This window comes from Pan troglodytes, chromosome 8 (assembly GCF_028858775.2).
Source record: "Pan troglodytes isolate AG18354 chromosome 8, NHGRI_mPanTro3-v2.0_pri, whole genome shotgun sequence".
Lineage (NCBI taxonomy): Eukaryota > Metazoa > Chordata > Mammalia > Primates > Hominidae > Pan > Pan troglodytes.
The window spans coordinates 127496810-127524341 of record NC_072406.2 but is presented as its reverse complement, the minus strand read 5'-3'; the positions used below and the strand labels follow the sequence as shown (position 1 = coordinate 127524341).

Here is a 27532-nt window from a genome sequence, read left to right as displayed (position 1 = left end):
AAAAATACAAAGTAATTCCACAAAATAAAAAAGGGATCAAAATCTCATATAATTTTAGAATAACATGGCAGATGTTTAAGTAGGTGAAAAATGTGCTCATAAATATTTCAGCCTGGAATCTAACTCCATTTTACATATAAACACAAAGTAGTTTTGCGTATTTATAACACATATTGAATTTTCTACGACTGCAACTATCATGTAAATTGAAAATATACCTTTTATAATATTATTCAGAATTTGACCAAGAGATATTCATTTAAGAAAATCTCATCACCAATAGCTATCCTGCTCACACACATCTGTGAGTATACAATGTGTCTGGAGAATATTTGAGATACCTCTTAAGAGATAAAAACAAAAACATATTAAATTGGTGCCAAATTATGAGTACTACTGAATTTCATAATATAGGAACTAAAATTATCATATTATTCCTGTCCTATGCATTTGTTAAAATTTCATAGTGCTATAATATAAAATGTATGTGGTAGAAACTACATGGTAAAATTACTGTGGGGGAGATTGCAATTGTTTTTAAACAGGGGACTCTGATAATGTTCCAGAGGTCTACAACATGACTTGACTGGCTCTTATATTACTATTTCCTTTTCAAATATGTCCCGTTTCCTAAGACATGATATAGTCTCTAGAGTCTTTTTACATACCAGAAACAGAATGTATACATTGACATGTGGTAGGATTTCAAGAAAGAAAATATATTTTCTGTTAGATTTTATCACAATTCTGTCCACATTTTAAGCTAGGGAATTATTTTGGCACTACACTTATAAATAGTATCCAGCTCATATTTGAGAATATCATAATCCCTCATTTTCTCCATTTCAGCAGCCTGCTATTTGTCTTGACATGAGATCTCTGATTTGCCATCTTGACTGGGTCCAGAATGAATGGAATTAGTTTCAAGGGTTTCTTTCTCTTGGCCCTTCTCTACCTTACTGGCTCTTTCTCCACAGGTCAGGAAGCCAATATGAGACATCTGCTGGCTGCTACATACATCCATTTTAATTATGAACTAAGGAACAGGGAAAATGACTACAGAGTGAGTTTGTAGATCTACTGTACTCAATGAAACATATTTGGACTTAGATTTTATTTATTTCCTGGTCTCCGTAAGTGCCCATTCTAATAAGAGGCTGTGACTATTCATCCTCTTATGCCAGTAGCACTCCCCAATTATTAGAATAATTAATTATGAAAACCTATGAAGTTCTAGGGGGTGCTATTCCATCTCCACCAAGAACCATTAACCTAATAAATCCATGTTTATCTTTTTCCAACCAAAATACATTTAGTTAGTACACTTACTGTGTATAAGACATAACAATGTCTTTGTTAAATTCTGTTGGAAATTAAATATTTTATGGTAACCTTAAATGTAAATGGGTTAAATGTCCCCAATTAAAAGACATAGAGAGGCAAACCAAATAAAGATCCAAGACCCATTGGTATGCTGTCTTCAAGAAACCCATTTCACATGCAATGACACACATAGCCTCAAAACTAAGGAATGGAGAAAAATCTACCTAGCAAATGAAAAAGAGAAAAAAGCAGGAGTTGTAATCCTAGTTTCTGACAAAACAGACTTTAAATTCACAAAAATCAAAAAGGCAAAGAACAGCATTACATAATGATAAAGGGTTCAATTCAGTAAGAAAATCTAAGTATCTTAAATATATATGCACCTATATAGGAGAATCCAGATTCATAAAGCAAGTTCTCAGAGATCTTCAAAGAGACTTAAGCTCCCATACAATCATAGTGGGAGACATTAACACACCACTGACAATATTAGACAGATCACTGAGACAGAAAATTAACAAAGATATTCAGGACCTGAATTCAGCACTGGATCAAATGGATCTCATAGATACAGGCAGAACTCTCCACTCAAAAAGAACACAATATACATTGATCTCATCACTGCATGGCATATACTATAAAATCAATCACATAATTAGAATTAAAACACTTTTCAAGAAATGCAAAAGAACTGAAATCATTACAAACAGTCTCTTGGACCACAGCACAATCAAATTATATAGTTTTACATTTAAGTCTTTAATCCAACTTGAGTTAATTTTTGCATTAACAGTGTAAGGAAGAGGTCCAGTTTTAATTCTCTCTAATGATCAGTGATGTTGAACTTTTTTCATATGAGTTTTGGCCACATATATGTCTTCTTTTGAAAAGTGTCTGTTCGTGTCCTTTGCCCACTTTTTATGGGGTTGGTTTTTTCTTGTAAATTTGTTTAAATTCCTCATAGATGATAGAAATTAGACTTTTGTCAGATGTATAGTTTGCAAAAATCTTCTCCAATTCTGTAGGATGTTTACTCTGTTAATGCTTTATTTTGCTGTGCAGAAGCTCTTTAATTAGATCCCATTTGCCAATTTTTGCTTTTGTTACAATTGGTTTCGGTGCCTTCATCATGAAATATTTGTCCATGCCTATGTCCTAAACGGCATTGCCTAGGTTGTCTTCCAGGAAGTGTTAAGAGAGAAATTTATAGCACTAAATGTCCACATCAAAAAGTTAGAAAGCTCTCAAGTTAACAACCTAACACCATAACTAAAAGAACTACAGAACCAAGAGCAAACAAATCCCAGAGCTAGCAGAAGACAAGAAATAAACAAAATCATAGATGAAATGAAGGAGATAAAGACACACACACAAAAAAAGATAAAAAGATCAATGCATCCAGGAGCTGGTTTTTGAAGAAAATAATAAAATTCCTAGACCACTAGCTAGACTAACAAAGGAAAAAGAGAAGATTCAAATAAACGCAATCAGAAACAACAAGAAGGGTATTACCACTGACCCCACAGAAATACGAACAACCATGAGAGAACATTAAGAACACCTCCATGCACATAAACTAGAAAATAAAAAAAGGATAAATTTCTGGACACATAAACCCTCCCAAGACTGAACCAGGATGAAACAGAATTCCTGAACAGACCAATAATCAGCTCTGAAATTGAGGCAGTAATAGCCTACCAACCAAAGAAACCCAGGACATGATGAGTTCACAGATGAATTCTACCAGATATACTCTCTTCAATAAAAAATTGAGGAAAAGGGACTCCTCCCTAACTCAATCTATGAGGCCAGCCTCATCTTGATGCCAAAACCTGGCAGAGACACAACAAAAAAAGAAAATTACAGGTGAATATCCTGGATGAACATTGATGCAAAAATCCTCAACAAAACACTGGCAAACGATTCAGCAGCATATCAAAAAGCTTATCCACCATGATCAAATAGGCTTTATCCCTGGGATGCAAGGTTGGTTCAACATAAGCAAATCAGCAAATGTGATTCATAATATAAACAGAACTAAACACAAAAAGCACATGATTATCTCAATAGATGCAGAAAGGGGTTTCTATAAAATTCAACATCCATTAATGTTAAAAACTCTCAGCAAATTAGGTACTGAAGGAACATACTTCAAAATATTAAGAGCCATCTATAACAAACCCACAGCCAACATCATACTGAATGCACAAAAGCTGGAAGCATTCCCCTTGAAAACCAGCACAAGACAAGGACGCCCTCTCTCACCACTTCCATTCAACATAGTATCTGAAGTTCTCACCAGGGCAATCAGGCAAAAGAAATAAACAAAGGCATCTAAATAAAAAGAAGGGAAGTCAAACTATCCCTGCTTGCAGACAACATGATCCTACATCTAGAAAACCCCATAGTCTCGGCCCAAAAGCTTCTTCAGCTGATAAACAACTTCAGCAAAATATCAGGATACAATGTGCAAAAATCAATAGCATTCCTATACACTAATAACAGTCAAGCTGAGAGCCAAATCAGGAAAGAACTTCCATTCATAACTGCCACACAATTATGTGTGCCTAGGAAAACACCCAGGCAAGAGAAAGATCTCTACAAGGAAAACTAAAAACCACTGCACAAAAAAATCAGAGATGACACAAATGGAAATTCATTTTTAAGTTACAATTTTTGATGATCAGCTGTGTTTTGGGCCAAAAAAAGACTGAGAACTGTCATTACTATGGCAAAATGAATCATTTGGTGCTCATCTAAATGAATATTTTGACTGTACTACTGATGCCCTGCCCACTGCGGCTGCCAATCCCTTCCACAAGGTACAACACAAGGAATGCTCTCTTAAAATGTTCATTTTTTTTCCCTGAGCAACTGGTGGAAGGGAATGGCAGCCACAATAGGTGGCTTGAAAACTCTACAAAGAGTATGCTCTCCATACTCTTCCAATTTCTGTGGCTCCCAGGAGCTTCACACTATTGACAGTGTATACCTAATCCCTGCCAAATATCAACTACCCTAGCTGATCTCCTCTTATCAGTTTCCAGATGATTTCGCTCCAGGTAAACCAATGTTCATGTCTCATCTCTGCAGTCTCTTGTCTCTCTTTAGATTTGTGGCCTTTTGATTACCCTGTTTTCTCAGTTCTCCAATGGTTTCAAGAAAACTCATGAATTTACAGTTTATCCAGCTTTTTTCCCTTTCATTGTAAGGGTAGAAGCAATATTTTTCCAGCTCTCAACATTCTTGAGCAAAGACCGGAAATGCTATGATCATGTTCATTTCTACTTCTTTGCTTTTATTGATGCGTTTCCCCTTGTTTCCTATTTTCTTTTCCCAGAAAGTCGATTTTATTACTCCTTCAGGTTCTAGTTCAAACATCCTCTGCTTAAATTTTTCTTATCCAACCAAAATAAATTAATACTTCCCTTTTCAGTGCTCCATCAATACTTTCTTCATTCCATTCTATTAAACAAATTTATTGAACACTTACATTGTGGTATTGTTGCAATGGTCCCCCCAAAAGTTCACTCTAGTAAAGGATACAGACAAGTACACAAATAATGCAAGAAAAGAAATTAACAGATATGAAGAGAACCGATTTCAGTTTAGGATGGTTATTAAGAATATATAAGATATGATATCTGACTAAATACTTAAAACCAAACAGAAATTATCCTAAGAAGTGGAAGGGGTTCATAAGCATATTAAATCACTAATGTAAGAAATTGGTATACTGTATTTTGGTCAGTGTCTTCACTGCTAGTCTGAGATACTTTCAACAAAAACCATATGTTATTCATCTTCATTAGTAGTATCAAGTACTCACTTAATAATTGTTTACTGATTTGAAGGAGTACCTCTCCTTCCTAACAAACCATTTTTTTCAGGTATACGCACATTATAGCAATTAATTGCTCTAAAAATAATGAGCCTATTCTTTATTGCTCCATACTCAAAAGCTAAATAAACAAAAAAGTAAATGAATGGAATTCTGTGTACAAATACCACCTACAAAATACTCTTTACAAATTAGTATTCCATTATTATCCTCTTCATAAAAAGCCATAAATGAGAATGGGGAAAATGTACTTTTATCATTAAGAACTATATAATTGATTTTCTAATATTTTGCACATATGCCAAATCTTATAACTCTATTTTAGCTAAGCTTACAAGCTCACTATTTCAATGAATTAAAATTCTGCTTTCTTTTGTCTGTAAACAAAAATATGTTACTGCAATACTGTATCAAAGAACTATTTATTATGGATAGTTATATGGCTATACTATTTAAGTAAAACTATACTAAGAAGATTGACAGTGTTTACTATCATGGTAGAATCTCATATATTATTTTTATCTGTAATACTGCCACTATGGTCTATAGAAAATATTTTCATTGCTGCACACTGCTATCCAACCAACATATTTAATAGAAGTTAATCAAGAGAAACATTACTTATAACCAGAACATGCTATTATACATAATTGGAGGGAATAGGAGAGCGTTGTGCAAAAGAGGAATGTAGAGTTCTTATTTAAAAGTTATTAAGAATTTCAAGATGATGAGAGCAGAGCACTAAACCAAGTGTGCTGCCCTTGTAAGTGTGGGAACCTGTATAAATTCACAGGCCACATGCCCATGAAGTTGGCCTTACTTATAATCAAGCTTTAGTGTTGCAAAGTATTAGAGGCACCCTTGATCTTAGAACAGAAGACAATGATTTAATTCCGTTGGTTTTAAGACCAAAATGGCCTTCCTTAATAGGAATTCCCCCAAGATCTTTTGCTGTGAACTTGTATTTAACTTCAGACTATAGAGAAGGAATAAAAACTGATTGTGCTTACCTTGTCTGAATTTGAAAATCTGTAATACTTAGGTGGCTAAGCAAAGACATAATCACCTAACTTGAAACATTTAGGATAACTCTGCAACAAGTAATATATTTATTTTAAATAAAAATAAAAGGATCATTTTCCATGCTTAATAGACTTTAGGTATAAATTTTTATATATTTATAGTTTTGAAGAATTCTTTATTAAACTTTCCCTATTTTGCTGTAATTATTATGGTTGGAATTTATTATTTGTGTCAAATACAGTACATATATACCTAATATAAACATGTATTTGTCCACATATAATTCAAAACCATAAAAATTTGATTTTAATAATATAGATAAACAAGAAAAAGAATAAAAAACAATTTAAATAGCCTAAAATGCTGCCTTTTAAAGTTAATTTTTGAAGAAAAATAAAATTTTACAATAAAAACTAAATGCTAAGACAAAAATCATTCATGAAAGTACAGAGAGGAGAGTAGCAGTAGAGGGTTCCTGCATACTGAAAGAACAGAGAAAAGAGAAGAAGATGAATATAAGGAACCAGCTGAAAGGGTTAAAGGACAAGAATTGGAATTAATTATCAGAATTAATAATAAATGACTGAAAAAAGAACGGCATAGAGACATTATATTAGGTATAATATGAAAGAAAAGTGTAAAGATAATGTAGATTTGATACATAAGATTAAGAATGCATCTTTTTCTGGAAATGCAAAAGATAACATGTTCTATGGGGTTGTTTTAAAGCCTCTACAAAATTGTTCTTTAAAAGGTTTAATTTTTAAAGAGAATTCATTAGGTGCAAGTAAATTCTCAAAGAAAAATAAATCATTCTACCAAAAAGACACATGCACCTATATGTTCACTGCAGCAGTATTCAGAATAGCAAGGACATGGAATCAACCTAAATGCCCATCAACACTGGACTGGATAAAGAAAATGTGGTCCACATACACCATGGAATACTACACAGCCATAAAAAATGAAATCATATCCTCTGCCACATGGATACATTATCCTAAGCAAATTAACGTAGGAACAGAAATCCAAATGCCACATGTTTTTGCTTATAAGTGGGAGCTAAATATTGGTACACAGGGACACAAAGATGGGAACAACAGACACTGGGAACTGCTAGAGAGAGAGAGGCAGGAAGGGGAAAAAGTACTTTAAAATTATCTATTGGGTACTATGCACAGTATCTGGATAATGGGATCAATCATATCCCAAACCTCAGCATCATGTAATACACCCATGTTAAAAACCTGCACATGTACCCTCTAATCTAAAATAAAAGTTAAAAATTGTAATAAAGGTATGCCTAACTAGCACAACACTAAATTAAAAAGTAAAACATAAAAATTACTTCAACAACACAAATTCAATCCATGAAAGTTCTAAAAGTCATTCTTACTTACAATTGGCATTGGTCACCTTTTATTCCTTTAGTTGTGCAGAAACATTTTCCTGTGTGCAGATGACAGATATTTGCATGGCCACTGCATGTACAAGCTGTAAGTCAAAACCAAAATGATATTGAATATTCTACATCACAAACATGCACATTTCACATTTCAAGTATTATTATTACCTTATTTTTATGTCCTGTAACTTCCTCTTGCCATCCAAAAACTAAGGTTACCAGATAGTATAAATTATTTTTAATTAAAGGGAAGTAAATTCACTTTTCTGAAAATTTTGAGAAATTCCTTAAAGTCTTTGGGGGATATCCTGAAGTCTACTGTGGATATAACTAGTTATCTAATTCTTCTTTGGGCTTCTCTCCATTTTTACTTTGGTATATTTCTTTAATAAAGTGAGTTTCAAAGCGTTAGTGCTAGAGCTTTGGACTCAAACAGCTTGGGTTCAAAATTTACATCTAAAATCACTATATGACCTTGGACAATTTACTTAACCTGTTTATGCTTAATTTCTTCATTTGCAAAAGAAGAATAACAGCACTTAGCTTTCAGGATTGATGTGAAAATTAAATGAGGTAATGTAATTTAAGACACCTAACACATATTGAGCACTTAATAATTGGCAGATATTACTTCCACTGTTATTACTACTGCTAAGAATAATAAAAACATAGCTGCAGATTGTTTTAAAAAAGAACATCTATTTATTTCCTCTAAATTCATCCTTTTAAGTTTCTGAGATCATCCTCATTCTTTTAGAGTATCCTTTTAGATCTTTTTAGATCATCCTTTTAGAGTACTAGACGAAACTTTCCATTTTGTAAAAGTTGCACGATTAATTTGGTTCATATAAACTTGTCTCCTTTTCTTACTTTGCAATCCTTTCTTAAAGAGCACTGTTCAATTATTTAGGACATAAATCTCACACTTAATTATGTCCAACATCCAGTCAATTGGTAGATTTTAATTTCTACATGTATAATCTTTTTTGTATCTGACCCCTCCTTTTCATTCTAACAGCCACCACAAAGTATTGTCATCCACTTTCTCTTACTGACAACAATATAATCACATAGCAGATATCTTTGCCTTCAGTATTTCCAGGTTACAATTAATTCTCCAATCCAATAACACATTCTAAACAGACAAGGCTGATGGTGTCACTAACTCTTTCAAAAACACCTAATGAGAACTACTGCTGTTCTTGTACACTACCAGTTAGCTAAACCATTCTATTGACAAAAATGAAATGATATGGTCTTTTCCTGAATTGTAGAGCCATATAAAATTAAGTGAATGAGTCAAAATTTCCCAACATTCAACTTTTTCATTATTTTTCTTCCAGTATCAATAGTAACTCTAACATATATGTTAATGAATTAATAAATGCAAACAAATGTAACCAGATAATCATATTGCTAGTTCAATTGAGTCTCTGAAAGAAAATAGATACTGTATACCTAAGTGAAATAGAAGACCAATATGAACATTTTCAAAAGAAGAGACTAAAACAAAAGTTCAAAACCAGTAATCTTTGAACCAGATAGAGTCAATAAAAGGGGCAAAAAGAGTGAAAGGGGGAAAGACTGGATGGGGATTATCAGAAAAGCCCATTTCAGTGTTAGTAATCCAGTCTTCTGCCTGCCAAGGGAGTGGTTGTCTGTCCTCTTACACAAGCCTAATGAGTGGGACTTCACAGAAGTTTTTGAAGAGTCTGCTGTGGGTCCCCTTAAAATCCAGGTGGCATATTAGAGGAAATTCTGAATTAGGTGTGACCAGCTATGGCTATTTAACTGAGGTGGAAGGACAAATAGAAACAGTTACTTTTAGGAAGTATTTGTACTAACACTGAAGTCAAGAAAAAGAAAGTATGTTTCTTCCAGCTAGCCAGCATCTACTTAATATTCTGACCAACAGGATTGCCTGGAAGCGCTGGAGGACTTCAACGGAAAACTGAAGTAAAAGTTGCCAGAACAGGAAGAAAGTATGTGTCTCCCACACATCACGAGAATTGCATCTAGAAAGGTCAAGACTCAGAAGAGCCCCCAAAGACATTTATGTGAGAATGGATCAGCCATTGTGCATCTCTCACACAGAGGAACTTAACTAAATATGACAACTATTCTTCACACATAAGACTATAATTTTCTCCTCTCCCCTAGAAAGATCAAAAAAATTATTGAGCCAGGAAAGGAGGAAAATACTAGGTTAAGAATGAAAGAACATATGGAATAGAGGAAAAGAGAAAATTTGGCTTCAAAATATGTTCAGAGTTCTTACTTTTATCTGATCTAGACAAGTTTAATTATTTACTTACACACGTGTTCACAAATTAAATTCTCAGGAGTTCCTTATATTAACTAAGAGTGAATCTGAGATTTCATACAAGATCAAGGGAAAAATGTATTGCACTGAATATATTTTAAAGGGTCAGTGACAGAGAAAACTACTGTATTTTGATTATACTCTATGTCTTGCTTGGGAATGATATAAATTATACCTATATAAGAAAAAATCTGAAAAAAAGTACTGCTTATTATTTTGTGAAGACAAAAGATTATGGTGGTGATTTTAAATAGCATGTACATTTTCTGCTTATAAAACTGTTCGTAATTTATATAATGGGATAATTAAACTATCTAATTTAAGGACTAGATTTCTAATGCTACCACTTGTATCGATCTGTGTGTTGCTCCCTTAACCTTTCTTACTGCCTCTTCCCACCAGAAGTAACCACTACCCTAAATTTTATGTTTATCAATTCCTGTTTTTAAAAACCAGCATATATAAATCATTTATAATATTTAACTTGCCATTAGCAAATGAAGATAACTGCAACAAATTCCTAAAAATAGTATCATACAATGAGTCCTGATGACAATACAATTAAGTCAAAAATGAATAATAAACAAATAAAACTCTACTAAAACCCCCATATATCTGGATTAAAAAAAAAAACTCTAGAGGAGTGATGTTAGGAAGATAGTGGAATAAGACTTTCTAGTGTTCATCTCTCATAGAAACACTCATTTGAAAAACTATCCATGCATCAAAATACCTTCCCAACAGCTAAGGAATCCAGACAAGAGATTATACCACCTTACTGCAGTTCGAAAGAAAAAAAAAATGCATTGAATAGGGTAGAAAAGCCAGTTTAACATTATCCATATTACCCCTCCTGCAAGCCCAAGCAGCACAACACTGAGCAAGATACCCCCAAGTCAAGGAAGAATGAAATAAGCACTCAACTTTCCACTGGACTGCAACACCAGATCTGCCTCACTGAACCCAAGGTCAAGCATGACCCCACAGTCCCAAGCTCCATGCTGGCCACTGCAGTATCAGAATCCAGACCCATCCCACTACCAGACTAGTCCCTGCATTGTCAGGCTCCAAGCCTCAACACAATAAAGGCCATATATTCCACAATTACTTCTGCATCAACCTATGATATACCCACAGCTAACATCATACTGAAAGGTAAAAAGTTTAGCTTTTTTCTATAATCAAAAAGAAGACAAGGATGTCCACCTTTACCACTTCTGTTCAATGTAGTACGAAAAGTTCTAGCCACAGCAAAGAGACAGAAAGAAGAAATAAAGGGCATCCAAATAGGAAATTAAAAAGTTAATTAAAAAGTTAAATTGTTTCTGTTTGCTGATGACATGATCTTGTCTACAGAAAACCCTAAAGATTCCCCAAAAAATATGTTAGAACTGATATAGAAGTTCAGTAAAGTTGCAGAATACAAAATCAACATACAAAAATCAATAACATCCCTTCACACTAACAATGAACTAACTGAAAAAGAAATTAAGACATCAATCCCATTCATGATAGCATAAAAAATACTTGGAAGTAAATTTAACCAAGGACTTAAAAGCTCTAAATACTGAAAACCACAAAACATTAAGGAAAGAAATAGCGAGTGACTTATATAAATGGAAAGGTAGCCCATGTTCATGGATTGGGATAATTAGTATTGTTAAAATGCCCATGCTACCAAAAGTAATATACTAAGTCAATGCAATTTCTGACAAAATGCCAATGGCATTTTTCACTGAAAGAGAAAAAGCAATTTTAAAATTCATATGGAAATTAAAAAGATGCCCAGTAGCCCAAGCAATCTTGAGCAAGAATAAAACTGAAGGCATCAAACTATTTGATCTCAAAATATACTACAAACCTATATTAAACAAAACAGCATAGTGCCAACATAAAGAAAAAGAAACATCAACCAAAGGAAGAGAATATAGAGCCCAGCAATAAACTCAAGCACTGACAATCTACTGATTTTTGACAAAAGTGTCAAGAACACACAATGGAGAAAAGATAGTCTCTTGAATAAATTATGCAGGGAAAACTAGATATATTCACATGCAAAATAATGAGATTAGACCCTTATTCAATACACAAAACTCAACTCAAAATGCACTAAAGACTTAAAGGTAAGTCCCAAAACTGTAGAAGAAAACAAGGGAAATGCTACATGACATTGATCTGGGCAAAAATTTCTTGGTTTTCCCAAAAGCACATGCAAAACAAAAGCAAAAATAAACAAATGAGACTGCATCAAACTAAAAATCTTAAGCACAATAAAGGAAATAATCAATAGAGTAAAGAGACAATCCACATACTGGGAGAAAATATTCACAACCCATACATCTGGTAAGAGGCTAATATTCAAAATACATAAGAAATTCAAGCAACTCAATAGCAAGAAAACAAAGAACACAATTTTAAAATGGACAAAGGACCTAAATAAATTTTTTGTAAAAGCAGACATACAAATGGCCAATAGGTATATGAAAAACTGTTCACTATCACTAATCATTAGGAAAATGTAAATTAAAATGACAATGAGTTATCACCTCACATGTGTTTATATGGCTATTATCAAAATGATGAAATTTAACAAATGCTGGCAGGGATGAGCAGAAAAAGGAACCATGTGTACTGTTGGTGAAAATTTAAAATAATAGTCATTATGAAAAGAGTTTGGAGTGTCATCTGAAAAGTAAAATTACAATTACCATATCGTCCAGTAACTCCTGTTCTGGGTATATATCCAAAGGAAATGAAATCAGTGTGCCAAAGAGATAGTCATACTCCTGTGTTCACTGCAGCATTATTCACAATAGCTACGATATAGATGCAACCTAGGTGTCCATCATTGGATGAAATATATATATATATATATATATCCACATTTGAATACTATTCAGCTTTTTTTTTTTTTTTGAGACAGAGTCTTGGGCTAAAGTGCAATGGTGCAATCTTGGCTCACTGCAACCTCCACCTCCCGGGTTCAAGCAATTCTCCTGCCTCAGCCTCCCGAGTAGCTGGGATTACAAGCACCCACCACCACTAATGCCCACCTGGCTAATTTTTGTATTTTTAGTAGAGACGGGGTTTCACTATGTTGGCCAGGCTGGTCTCGAACTCCTGACCTCATGATCCGCCCTGCGCGGTCTCCCAAAGTGCTGGTATTATAGGTGTGAGCCACCATACCCGGCCTCAGCTTTTAAAAAGACAAGATGAATTAATGCTAAATGAAATAAACCAGGCACAAAAAGACAACTACTATATGATCTCAATTATATGTGGGATCTAAAAAATATCAAATTCATAGAAGAAGAAAGTAGAATGATGATTACCACAAGCCAGGGTTAGGAGCGATGGAAGGGGAAAGAAGAAAGGTTGATCAAAGAGTACAAAATTTCGGTTAGGAGGAATAAGCTTTAGTAATCTACTGGACAGAATATATATTTCAAAATTACTAAGAGTAGATTTTAAATGTTATTAACACAAAAATAATTAGCTTAGTTTCATCCTTCCAAAATGAAAACATATATCAAAATGTAAATGCCACATTTTACCCCACAAACATATAATACATATAATTATTATTTGTCAATTAAAATTAAAAATAAAATTCAAAACATAAAAACAAAGGTGAGTAATGGAACAAAATTACAAATCTCCATAAATGTAAATATTATTTTTTAATTAAAGAGCAGAGAAACACATCACAGAGAAATAAGCACAACAAATATAATATGATACACATTATAAATAATGTGTATATATAACATAAATGAGAAAAAATAACCTATCAATAATAACAATGAAGATGAATAGGCTTAACTTATCTATTTTGTCTCATAAAGCACAACCAACTACATGCTCTAAAGTATAGCCACATTTAGAACCAAGTGACTCAGAAAAACTAAAAATAAGAGATAGAGAAGGTTTACCAGGCAAATGGAAACAATAAGAATGCAGAGATTACAAACCTGGTATCAATTAAATTAAAATAAAACTTAAACCAAAAAAGCATTAAATATGACAAAGACCTTTTTAGTACCAAAGCTAAAAGTCACCATGAATATATAACAGTTATGAATATTTCAGTGACAAATAACAAAGCAACTATGTTTACAAAGCAAAATCACAGAAGACATAAGGAGTAAGGAGACAAATAGAAAGACTTTAGCACACCACACCTAGTAGAAACCAGCACACCACTCTTAGTACAAAACAGTAGATATAAAATATGAAAAACTGTAAAAGGCCTAAAGAAAATAATCACCAAGTTAGATATTATAACAAGATAGCTGAATAGATTCCAGGCTTATGCCTTGATACTAAAGAATACGCCTTCTTCCCACTACACATAAAACATTCAGAAAAAATAATCATGCATTATGTCACAGGAAAACATCAGTACCTTACACAAAGTGGTAACAACACTTAATCACACAATAAAACTAAAAATTTATAATAAACACAAATTTCCTTCAAAAGTGATGATGACGATACTATATATCATAACATAAGTAGTAGATTTACAGTAGTGATACGAGTGATCAGATTCACAATAGCCATAAGTGGAAACAACCCAAAGGCCCATCAACTTATAAATGATAAAATATCCATACAATGGAATATAATTCAGCAATGAAAAGAAATAAAGTACTAATACATGCTACATAGATGAATCTTAAAAAAATATTCAGTGAAAAAAAGCCAAACACAAAAGATTACATATTACATGATTCAATTTATAGGAGCTATTTATAACAGGTAAATCCATAAAGTCTGAAAGCAGATTTGTAGCTGCCCAGGGCTGGGTTGTTTAATGGTTATGGGTTTTCTTTTGCAGTGATGGAAATGGCTGGAAATTGATACAGGTGTTGGCTGCACAACACTGTGAATGTCCTAAATGCCACTGGATTGTGGATTTCATAATAATTTTGTGTTACCTGAATTGTACCTCAATAGAAAACAATTATATTAATAGAGTAATAACATGCAACTAGAAATTTAAATTAACATTTGTTGGGGTTCAATCAGGCTGGTAGGAAAAATATCAGAGATAGTTATAGAGATAGACACAAATCTTGAAAGGCCGAGAAGTTTGCATAGCTTCGGTAATAGAACTGGCTAAAGGCAGCCTGGTCCCTTTACCTTTAAACAAATTAAAGCAGCAACAAAGGAAGGCATAGTAGTTTACCTAGCTAGCTTGTTTACTCATCTGATCTTAAGACTAACCTTTTATCCTTGCGATAGTTTACTGAGAATGATGATTTCCAATTTCATCCATGTCCCTACAAAGGACATGATGTCCCTACAAAGGACATCATTTTTTATGGCTGCATAGTATTCCATGGTGTATATGTGCCACATTTTCTTAATCCAGTCTATCATTGTTGGACATTTGGGTTGGTTCCAAGTCTTTGCTATTGTGAATAGTGCCGCAATAAACATACGTGTGCATGTGTCTTTATAGCAGCATGATTTATAGCAAGGACAAAAAACCAAACACCGCATGTTCTCACTCATAGGTAGGAACTGAACAATGAGAACACATGGACACAGGAAGGGGAACATCACACTCTGGGGACTGTTGCGGGGTGAGGGGAGGGGGGAGGGATAGCATTAGGAGATATACCTAATGCTAAATGACGAGTTAATGGGTACAGCACACCAGCATGGCACATGTATACATATGTAACTAACCTGCACATTGTGCACATGTATCCTAAAACTTAAAGTATAATAATAATAAAATAAAAATTAAAAAAAAGACTAACCTTTGATGTACCTTGGGTGCTTAAGTGCTTTTTACTGGAGGAGAAGTCCACAATGTCAGTTACCTTCTACTGGTGTTTACTCAAGCCTTTGTTAATCAGTCTTACTGAATAAATGCTAGTCTCACTAGCTGATCAAGGCAGTCGCAACTGTTTACAGTACTCAGTGGGGAGTCTGTAAGCAGCTTGAACACCCTCAACTGGATTGGCAAAGCAGAATATCTGTGGGTCAAGTATACATTATTCATCCGTCGCCAGGTCAAGGATCTGCAAGGGACGGACCCCCCGCAGCTGGTGCCCCCGTGAAAGGAGCGCTGCCGCAAAGATTAATATCATTTATTAGCAACAGGTTGTGAAATATTTAGAGACAAATTTAACAAAATATGAGCAAGCTCTATACACCGACAACCATATCTACTGAAAGGATTTTTAAATATCTAAATAAATGGATATGCCATGCACATGAATTAGAAAATTACGTATTGGTAAAGTATCATTTCTCCCAAAATTTATACAACAAATTTTATAAAATTTCAATACAATTCCAGCCGGCTATTTTTGTAGAGACTTGCAAGCTACTTCTAAAACTTATATACATCTTAAAACATGAAGGAAAAAAAGCATTTAAAAAAGACGAAGATAGAAGACTTAAAAGACATAATTTCAAGACGTGCTTTAAAACCATAGCAATTAAGAAAGTTTGGTAATGACATTAGGCCAAAGAGAGTGATCAATGGACCAGAATAGAGAAGACAGAAACAATCCTACACATATTCCATCAATTTAGTTTTCAACAAATGTGCTAAAGTAATTCAATGAGAAAAGAATTGTCATTTCAACAAATGGTGCTAGAACAACTGGACATCTGGAAGAGAAAAAAGGAACCAGTATCACAACTTCACATTACACACAAATTTTACTCAGAATTAATCACAAATTTCCATGTAAGAGTTAACACTATACAATTTCTGGAAGAAAAAAACAGAGAAAAAATATTTGCCTCCTTGGGGTAGGTAAAGATTTCATGTACATGATACAAAAAGTATAAAATATCAAAGAAAAAAAATATAATTTATCTACTTTAAAATATCTTCGTTTTATAAGAAGATACTCTTAATAAAATGAAAAGTGAAGTCATAGGCTGAGGGAAATATTCGCAATCCATATATCTGAGGGAGATCTTCTATGTGAAATATTATAAGACCTCTTAAAATTTAACAGAAAGAAGAAAAATAGCCCAGTTTTTAAAAGTGGACAAAAGATATGAATAGATACTTCATACGCACAAGCAGAAAAGATAGACAACTTGCTAATAAACACATGAAAAGATATTTAATGTCCTTAGCCAACAGACAAATATAATTGTAAATCAACAAGACATACCATCAAACACATAATGGCTAAAATGTAAAAAGGTTGACAACACTAAATGTTGATAATAAAATGAAACACTAAAATCCTCATAAATTTCTGACAGAAATATGCAATGATACAATTACTTTGAAAAACAGTTTGACAATTTCCTATAAGGTGACACATACGTTTACAAATTTATGATAGCACAAAAAGCAATTCCACTCTAAAGTATTTACCCAAGAGAAATGCAAGACATGCACACATACACTTACACATAAATATAAACACATAAATATTAACACTAATATTGTAAGTAACAATATTAACAAATAATATTGCTCCTTACAAACTAGAAAAAAACCAGGTGTGATGGAATAAACAAAATGCGGTATATTCAGACAATAAAATACTACTCAGCAAAAAGAAAAAGAGAAATTAAAAATGCTGAGTGAAAGAAATCAGAAACGAAAGTTCTATTTAATTTTATGTATGCAAAACTTTAGAAATAACAAATACAGTCTCTAGCAAGGATCATCAAACTATAGCCCATGAGCCAAATCTAGCTTGTCTTTTACTTTTGTATGACCCATGAGCTTAGGGTAGATTTTTAAAATGTTTAATGGTTGAAGAAAAAAAAATGAAGAAAAAATGCATAACATGAAAATTTCATGAAATTCGAATTTCAGTGTATATGAAATAAGTTCTACTGGAATACAGCCACATTCATTTGTTTAGATAGTATACATGACTGCTTTCATTTTATAGAAGCAGAGTTGAGCTGCTGCACACAGACCGAATGGCCCATAAAGCATAAAATATTTTCTTTAAAGAAAAAAAAACCCTTATATTTGTGACCAAAAGAAATTAAAAAGTAGTATTTGGCTGCACCTTGGGGCAGGTGAGGAAGTGATGGGGAGGAGATACAGTGGAAACTTTTGGGGTGAAAAAAATGTTTATCTTGATTGTGGTAGTGATTTATTGGATATAGAGAATTTGACAACATTTATCTAAGGGCACTTTTAAAGAACATGCATTTACTATTTATAACTAATTCTATGAAGATAAAATATATATAGTTACGACAACATGATGTTCCTTGGTAGGGAATTGAGAAAAGTTAATATATTTACTTTCATTTGTTTGCATAGGTTTTGCATCTTTTAGTGCTTTAATGACACAAACTCACACTTTTTCAAATATGAAATGAAGATAATACTAATTAAATAATTTTAATTTCAAGACCTGTACTGTTAAATTGTGCCTATTTATAAACGCAAAATAATATATTTTAAATTATGTTACTTTTTGATATTTTCCTTGCTTCTCAGTCCATATCAAGTCAGCTCAAGTGCAATTACTTAAAGGGTATCAAAGAAAGTAAAACTTACATAAAATAAACAAAACTGCATTTTTTCTGAGTCTGTATTTGGAAAAGGTAACTAAATTTTACAGTATTTGAAAATACATCATGCTGTCTTTACTTCATTTATTTTGTCAACAAATATTTATTATCTTAATTTGTAAAGTAGCATAATTTGTTATAAATGACATTTTGTGATAGGTGCCTCACATATCCAATTTAAAATATATTTCTGAATATTTGTATATTTTTGGAAGCAGCACCAAGTATGATATATTCGATGCTGAATTTTGCAATTTTCTTATGAGACCCTTGATTTAGAAAGGTATCAATCTTATGCCAATAGCACAACTGGAAATTTTTCATTGATATTATATTCAATTTTATAAATATAAACTTACAAACATAAATGCAGTAAGGGAAAATGTCTGCAAGTCTTATACACATATACAAATATCTAACTATACACATAGTTAATCTAGCATGCATGTTACTTTTCTGAAATTACATACAGACACAAACCATACAGACCCACAAAGATATGAAGATTTTCTCACCCAGTCATAATTATCATTTTTTAAAACATATGTTTTAATCAGGAATGAAAGAGGAGACATCACTACCAACTTTACAGAAATCTTCAACAAAATATTAGCAAAGCAAATTTAGGCAAACATTAACAGATTCCCACCATGATCCAGTGGGCTTTATCCTAGGAAAATAAAGTTGGTTTCACATACAAAAATCAGTAAATGCAATGTACCACACTAAAAGAAAAAAGACCAGTAGAGAAAAAAAAAAAAAAGAAAAAAAAAAAAGAACCAAATAAATACAGAAAAATTATTTTGAAAAATCCAATGTTCTTTCATCATTAAAAATAATCAACTAGAAATAAAAAGAACTTCCTCTCTATTTCTATTAAACCCACATGATACTGGCATAAATATACAATGCATATCAATGGAATGAAATTAAGAGTCCCAAAACAAACCATTACATTTATGGACAATTGACTCTTGACAAGGGTGCACAAATACGGGTACTTGATAAATAGCATGGGCATTTTTTTAAAAACTCACATCTAACATGCTTAATAGTAAAAAACAGAATCTTTTCTCCCACTGCAATCAGGAATGAGACATGGATGCCTGCTCTTGCCACTTATTTTTATTCTTGTACTGGAGATTCTTATCAAACCAAGTAGCTATTAAAAAAGAAAAAAAAAGCAAAGAACAGAATTAAAAGTATCCAGACTGGAAAGGAAGAAGTGAAGCTATCACTACTCACATATGACATGATCTTGGATAGCCTAAATAATCCACAAAAAGTCTATTAGAACTAATAGATTAATTAAGCAAGGATACCAAATCAATGTTTAAGCAGGATATAAAATCAATGTATAAAAGTCTATTGTACTTCTATACACTAGCAATAAACAATGTGAAAATGAAATTAAAAAAATAATTTCATATAAAATAGTATTAAAATAAAATTCTCATGAAATAATTTAATAAAAGAAGTACAAGATGTACTGTAAAAAATTATAAAATGTTTAAAAATTAAAGATGGTATAAATAAATTGAAAGACAGCCCATGTTCATGGATAAGAAGAATTAATATTGGTAAGATGATTTATAAATTTACTCTATAGATTTCATGTAATCCTTATCAGAATCTGAGCTTTCTTCTTTGTAGAAAACGACAAGCTGATTCTAAAATACACATATAATTACAAGGAGTCTCAAATAGCCAAAACATTTTTAAAAGAAGAATAAAGTTGGAGATTCAGCCATCCCAATTTCAAACATTACTACAAAGCAACAATATTAAAACTACATAATGCTGGTATAAATATAAAATGTGTATAAATGGAAGAAAATTGAAAGTCCAAAAATAAACCATTACACTTATGGCCAATCGATTCTTGTCAAGGGTGCCAAAATAAGTAAATGGGGGAAGAATAGCCATTTCAACAAATGATGGCAGGACAACTAGATATGCATGTTTAAAAAAAATAGAGTTGGACTCCTACACATCAGACCATGCCCTAAACATCACTCAAAATATATAAGACACCTAAATATAAGAGTTAAAATTATAAAGCTCTCCAGAAAAATGTATGAATAAAACGTTGTGACCTTGAGTTAGGTAATTGTTTTAGTACTAGGAGCACACAAAAAACAAAAATATAAATTGGACTGGATCAGTCTTTAAAAATATTGTGCTACAAATGATACCATCAAAAAAATAAGAGGAAAATAAAGAATGGAATAAAATTTTTGCAATTTGTATTTCTTATTTGTATCCAGAATATAAAGAACTCTTCTATTAAATAATAAAAACATGGCCTGGCACGGTGACTTGCACCTGTAATCCCAGCACTTTGGGAGGCCGAGGCCGGCGGATCACCTGAGGTCAGGAGTTTGAGACCAGCCTGGCCAACATGGTGAAACCCCATGTCTACTAAAAAAAAAAAAAAAAAAAAAAAAATTGCCAGGTATGGTGGCATGTGCCTGTAGTCCCAGCTACCCAGGAGGCTGAGGCAGGAGAATTGCTTGAACCTGGGAGGCAGAAGTTGCAGTGAGTCGAGATTGCGCCACTGCACTCCAGCCTGGGCGACAGAGTGAGACTCCGTCTCAAAAAATAGTAATAATAAAAATAAACAAAAAACAAAGATAAATGCCCAACTAAAAAAAGTCCAGAAAAATATCTGAATATTCCAAAGAAGATTATTCCAAAGAAGATTTACAAATGACTGATAAGCACAGAAAAAGATATTTAAAATCATTACTCCTTAGGGAAATGCAAATCAAAACTCCAATGAGATCACTTCACACATACTGGGAGGGCTATAATAAAAAAGACAGATAATGATAAGAGTTTGTGGAATATGGAGAAAATAGAAACACACATGAATTGCTGGTCAAGATGTATAATGATGCAGCTATTCTTGGAAACAGTTTGGTAGTCCACGAAAATATTAAACATAAAATTTACATATAACCCAGCAAATCTACTTCTAGAAATATATACCAAAGAGGATTTTTTTAAATGTCCACAATAAAACATACACGGAATGTTCATAGCAGCATTATTCTTAATAGCCAAAGAATGGAAATAGGTCAAAAGTCCATCAACTAACGAAGAAACAAAATATGATATAGCCATATTTGAATTGGATATTATAATTGAATTTTGTCTGGCAATAAAAATTAGTACAGTCCTGGTACATAATACAACATGGATGAACCTTTATTACACTACATGAAAAAAGTCAGTCATGAAAGATCACATATTTGATAATTTCACTTATATGAAATTTCCAGAAGAATAAAACCTATAGAAATAGGAAGTAGATTATTGATTGCCCAGGGCTACCAGAGGCAGGGCTGGGGGACAAGGGAGGAAGGGGAATGGCTGCTAATGACTGAGGGCTTTTTAGAGGGGGGTGATGAAAATATTTTAAAGGTAGATTATAATTATGTTTGCATGACCCGGTGAATACAGTAAAAACAACTGAATTGTATACTTTCAAATGGTAATTTTTTAAATGTATGAATTTATTTTAACAGAGATGTTTGAAAAATCATCAGTACTTGCCGTATTATGAAATACTGTAGAACACTAAGTTTCTTGCTAATTGCTTATGATTATTACCTTTGAAAAAACAGATGATTAAAATAAATACACACATCTCCATATGCATACATAAAATTACTTTTGGTACTAGAAAGGTTTCAAAGAACCTGTTTTTCTACTAGAAGACATTTTTACATAAAGGTATAAAGTTGGCCAGGCACGGTGGCTCACGACTGTAATCCCAGCACTTTGGGAGGCTGAGGCGGGCGGATCACAAAGTCAGCAGATCGAGACCATCCTGGCTACCAGGGTGAAACCCCGTCTCTACTAAAAATACAAAAACAAAATTAGCCGGGCATGGTGGTGGGCACCCGTAGTCCCAGCTACTAGGGAGGCTGAGGCGAGAGAAGGGTGTGAACCCGGGAGGCAGAGCTTGCAATGAGCCGAGATCACGCCACTGAATTCCAGCCTGGGCCACAGAGCGAGACTCCGTCTCAAAAGAAAAAAAGGTATAAAGTTTACTTCATAAAGAATATTTAAATAAACCTACACAGTTTTTTCATTAAGTTTGTAGAATTAGCTGTGGGAACATAAGATGTGAGAATTACAGAGTGAAACACAAGGCAGAGAACTGCAGGGAATAAAGGAAACTGTCATCAAGCAATAAAGACACACCGTGATATATTAGTAATATGTAACTTCAAAAATAATGAATATATCATGACGTCTTTTAATATTAATCTGCAAAGTTTCATATTAATACTGTCATATTCAGAGTTACACTAAAACGATGCATATTAATATTTTAAAATTTGGATAAACCTTTCGTTTATCTGTTATGGCAAAACTGGATACTAGTTATACTTGCCACATTTCTTAAAAGAATTACCATTGTACAGTAAATTCAATAATTTCTAAGACAGTACCTTTTTGTGAGCTCATTTTGAGAGAATTCCCTTGTGGCACTGTATTTCAGAGTAAAATAGCACAAATGCATTTTAAATTCAATTGTTTAAAATTTATACTTCATGACAGTGCTGAAATTATTCTGTTGTTGTCAGCATTTGTGGCTATCCTTTTATGCTGAACCAGCACCTATGAAGGCATTATAGAGTGGCCTTTGTTTAAAATTTTATATATGATGATTTTATATTCTAGATATACACTAAAGGAACATAATGAGGCCACATATTTATGCCCCCTAGAATATAAAGTTGCAGTATCAATTTACAAGCAAAACCAAACAATAAAGATAAAAAAGATGCAAAAAAAGTTATTGAAAGAAGTTGTTTATAAAAAAAAAACACTTTAGAAACATAAAACCAAAGAGTAGCCAATGGTAGTACCTGCTTCAAAATCAGTTTATGTTCCTATGCCCATCCCTTGCTATATCATTATTTCCTTGCTTGCATCATCATCAACTGTCATATACTTGTAACAACCCCTAGAGGTTAGGATATCATGTAAATTTAATTTTCTTTGTATCCTTACAGCATAATTATACTTAAAGAAATTTAATAGATATGTTATAGATTAGATTTCAAATATAGTAAGAATTCTAACAAAGACAAAAGTTCAAATACCCTATAATTTAAAATTCTATGCTTCAAAAACACTGGGAGACTTGCTGATCTGTGCCACTGTGACAGGCTTGTTGGTCTTATCCCAAAGCAGATCCTGAACAGGTCCCCAATCTCAGCTCCAGCCCCTCTCTGCTGTGGCCTAGAAACAATCCCACACACACAGGGAACTGCTGGGAGACTAACTCCTCTGCCACTGTGAGAAGCTTGTCAGACGCAGTCCAACAGCACATCCTGGTACAGCCTTGGATCTTGGTCCCAGTATCTCTTATTTACCGTTGTAAAACAGTTCTGCCTAGTCAGGGCGCCACTGGGAAACAAGCCCATCTGAGTCCCCAGGACAGGCTTATCAACTTTAGTTCCACAGTAGAACCTGAAATGGCCCTGGATCTTGGGTCTGGCTCATCTTGACTGCAGCCTGAAATCAGTTCTGCCTTCCCAGGGACCTACAGATGGGCGTGTCTGTTACTGCCTCTACAGGCTAACCTGCTGACATTAGTCCCACTGTGGATCTTGAAACAGCCCTATAAATCAGTTGTATCCCCTGTCAACTACAATCTGAGAGCAGGTGTACCCACCAATGAACGTGCTGGTAAATACACATGTATGATACCCCAGAGACAGATATGAAGACCTTGGCCTCAGGTGTAGACCCTGAAGCAGCTCTAACTCAGTCCCAGTCCATCTAGGATACAGACCAGGGAAGTGCTGTCTGTCTGCTAAAGGACCCACCCAGAAATCCAGTGGCAGCCCTTACAAGAATGCAGAAGAAGCCACAGTAGTCCATATATGTGGCCACAGACCAAATGTCTGTTAACTCTGAACGCACATCTCAGTGTAAGCCCTACCAACCAAGGTTCTGGAGAGAGTGCAGTCCACCTAGGAACTGGAGAGAATTCATACTTGGTAGAGCCCCAGTAGCAGTGTCATCATCCTCAGACCCTACCACAGAAACAGCATCAGCCACATGAGCCAACTCCAATTCCATTCAACCATAATTTCAGAGGCAATTCCATCAGCCCAAGGACCCAACAGGAGAAGGACTTATAAAGACATATACAGACTGTCAAATTTTGTAAGGACTGGAAGAGGTGTTTGCTCCTCAACTGCACAGATACTGGTGCAAGGCTACATAGTTAAGAAAAAATCAGAAAAATATGATACCACAAAAGCTCCAGTAACTAACGCCCAAAAGTGGAGAAATACAAATTGCCTGAAAAAGAATTCAAAATAATGATGCTAAAGATGCTTTATGAGATGCAAGGAAACATAGATAGACAACCGTATTAATCCATTTTCACACTGCTGATAAAGACATACCCAAGACTGCGAAGAAGAATAGGTTTAATGGACTTACAGTTCCACATGGCGGGGGAGGCCTCACAATCATGGTGGAAGGTGAATGGCACTTTTTACAAGGTGTCAGCAAGACAGAAGGAGAGCCAAGTGAATGGGGTACCATCAGACCTCGTGAGACTTATTCACTACCACAAGAACAGTATGGGAAAAACTGCCGTCGTGATTCAGTTATCTCCCACTGGGTCCCTCCCACAACATGAGAAATTATGGGAGCTACAATTTAAGATGAGATTTGGGTAGGGACACAGCCAAACCATACCAACAATTAAATAAAATTATAAAAATAATGCATGAACAAAATGAGAAGCTTAATAAGAAAATGTAAACAATAAAAAGAACAAAACAGAAATCCAAGAGCTACAGAATATGACAGAAATGAAAATCACAATAGAGTTTAAACAGCAGACTCAATCATACACAAGAAAAAAATTAGCAAACTCAGAGATAGATCATTTGAAATTAACCAGTTAGAAAAACAAGCAAAAAATGATTCTTTTTAAAATGAAGAAAGCATAAGGAATCTATGTGACACCATCAAACATAAAAACATATGAATTATGGGATCACCAGAAGACGTGACAAAGGGAGAAAAAGTTTACTTATAGAAATACTGGCTGAAAACTTCCCAAATATTGGGAAGGTTACAGACATCCAGATTTCCAAACTTAAAAAAATCTCAAGTAAGATGAATCCAAAAAATACTCTGTGACAAAATATAATAAAATTGTCAAAAGTCAAAAACAGGACTGGGTGGTTCATGCCTGTAATCACAGCACTTTGAAAGGCTGAGGCAGAAGGATCGCTTGAGACCAGGAGTTCAAGATCAGTCTGGGCAACATAGCAAGACCCCATATCTTCAAAAACTAAAAAAATTAACTGGATGTGGTAGCATGCATCTGTAGTCCTAGCTACTAGACCCTATATCTTCAAAAACTAAAAAAATTAACTGGATGTGGTAGCATGCATCTGTAGTCCTAGCTACTTGGGGAGGCCAAGGCAGGAGGATTGCATGACCTAGAATTTGAAGTTACAATGAGCTATGATTACACCACTGCACTCTAGCCTGGGCAACAAAGCAAGATCCTGTCTCGAAAATAAATAAATAAATAAATAAAGTCAAAGGCAGAGAATCTTCAGCAGTAAGAGATAACAGAATCATCACATATCAAGGAATCTCCATAAGGCTATTAATGGAAATCCCTACCCCCTTTAAAAAAAACAACCACCTTATAAAACAGGAGGAAGAAGGATGATGTATTCAAATTGCTTACAGGAAAAGAACACCACCAAGACTTTTACATCAGCAAAGGTGTCCTTCAGAAGTGAAATAGAGAGAAACACATTTCAAGACACACAAAAAGCTAAGAGAGTCCACCACCACTTGACCTGATTTACAATAAATACTAAAGGAAATTCTTCAATTTGAAATGAAAGTATGATAAGTAACAACATTAAAAATATGAAAATATAAAACTCACTAGTAAATGTAAATCTATAGTCAAATTCAGAATACAGTAATACAGTAACAGTGGTATATAAATCACTTTTAGCTGTAGTATAAAATTTAAAAGAAAAAAGTAATAAAGTATCTATAGTCATAATACATTTTCTAAAAACAATATAAAAAAATAAGTTGACATCAATTACATAAAACGTAATGGAAAGGTGAAAAAGCATAGTTTTTGTATGTGATTAAATTCAAGTTATTATTAGCTTAAATCAGAATATTATATTTTATGCTTAATGGTAATCATGAAATAAAAACCTCTAGTACATGCACAAAAGATAAAGAAAAAAGAATGAGAGCATACCACTATAAAAATACAACAAAACACAAAGTAAAAAGCAAGGTTGGAGGAAAGAAACAAAAGAACTACAAAACAATCACCAAACAATTAACAAAATAGCAAGATTAAATATTTATCAGTAATTACTTTAAACTTACATGGATTAAATTTTCAAATAAAAAGACACAGATTAGCTAACTGGACTTTTTTTAATGATCAAACAATAGACTCCCTATAAGAGACAAACTTTAATATTAAAGGCATACATAGAAAGTGAAGGGATGGAAAATGATATTCCATGCAAAGAATAACCAAATGAGATCAGGGGTGGCTATATCAGACAAAACAGACCTTAATCTAATGTATCAGTAGAAAAAAAGAAGGTCATTAGGTAATAAAAACAAGATCAACTCATTAAATGGATATAACAATTATAAATATATATGCACCAAAATCAGAGTACCTATATATATAAAGAAAATATTAATAGATCTGAAAACACAGATAGACTACAATAAAATAATAGTAAGGGACTTGAATACCCTTGCTTTCAACATTGAACAGATCATCCAGATAAAATGTCTATTAAAAAAAAACAACATTGGATTTGACCTACACTTTATATCAATGAACCTAAAAGACATATAAAAAACATTCCATTCAACAACAACAGCATACACATTCTTCTCAAACACACAAGGAACTTTCTTCAGGATAGATAATATGCTAGACCACAAAACAAGTCTTAAAAATTCAAGAAGACTGAAATCATGTCAAGCATCTTTGCCAACCACAATGGTAGTAAATTAGAAATCAGTAACAGGAGGA

General features: G+C 33.5%; 1 protein-coding gene across 11 annotated transcripts in view; it reads right to left on the bottom strand.

The window, feature by feature from the left end:
• Positions 1–27532, bottom strand: part of ATRNL1 (attractin like 1) — an 853639-nt gene that overhangs the window by 547088 nt on the left and 279019 nt on the right. For all 11 annotated transcript variants that reach the window (XR_010147020.1, XM_016919435.4, XM_016919433.4 and 8 more), the window contains one exon: positions 7588–7681. Coding sequence is in view for 10 of the 11 variants with exons in the window: in XM_016919435.4 (XP_016774924.3) it covers positions 7588–7681 (94 nt within the window). In the remaining variant the exon portion in view is untranslated. The remainder of the gene's footprint in view (positions 1–7587; positions 7682–27532) is intronic.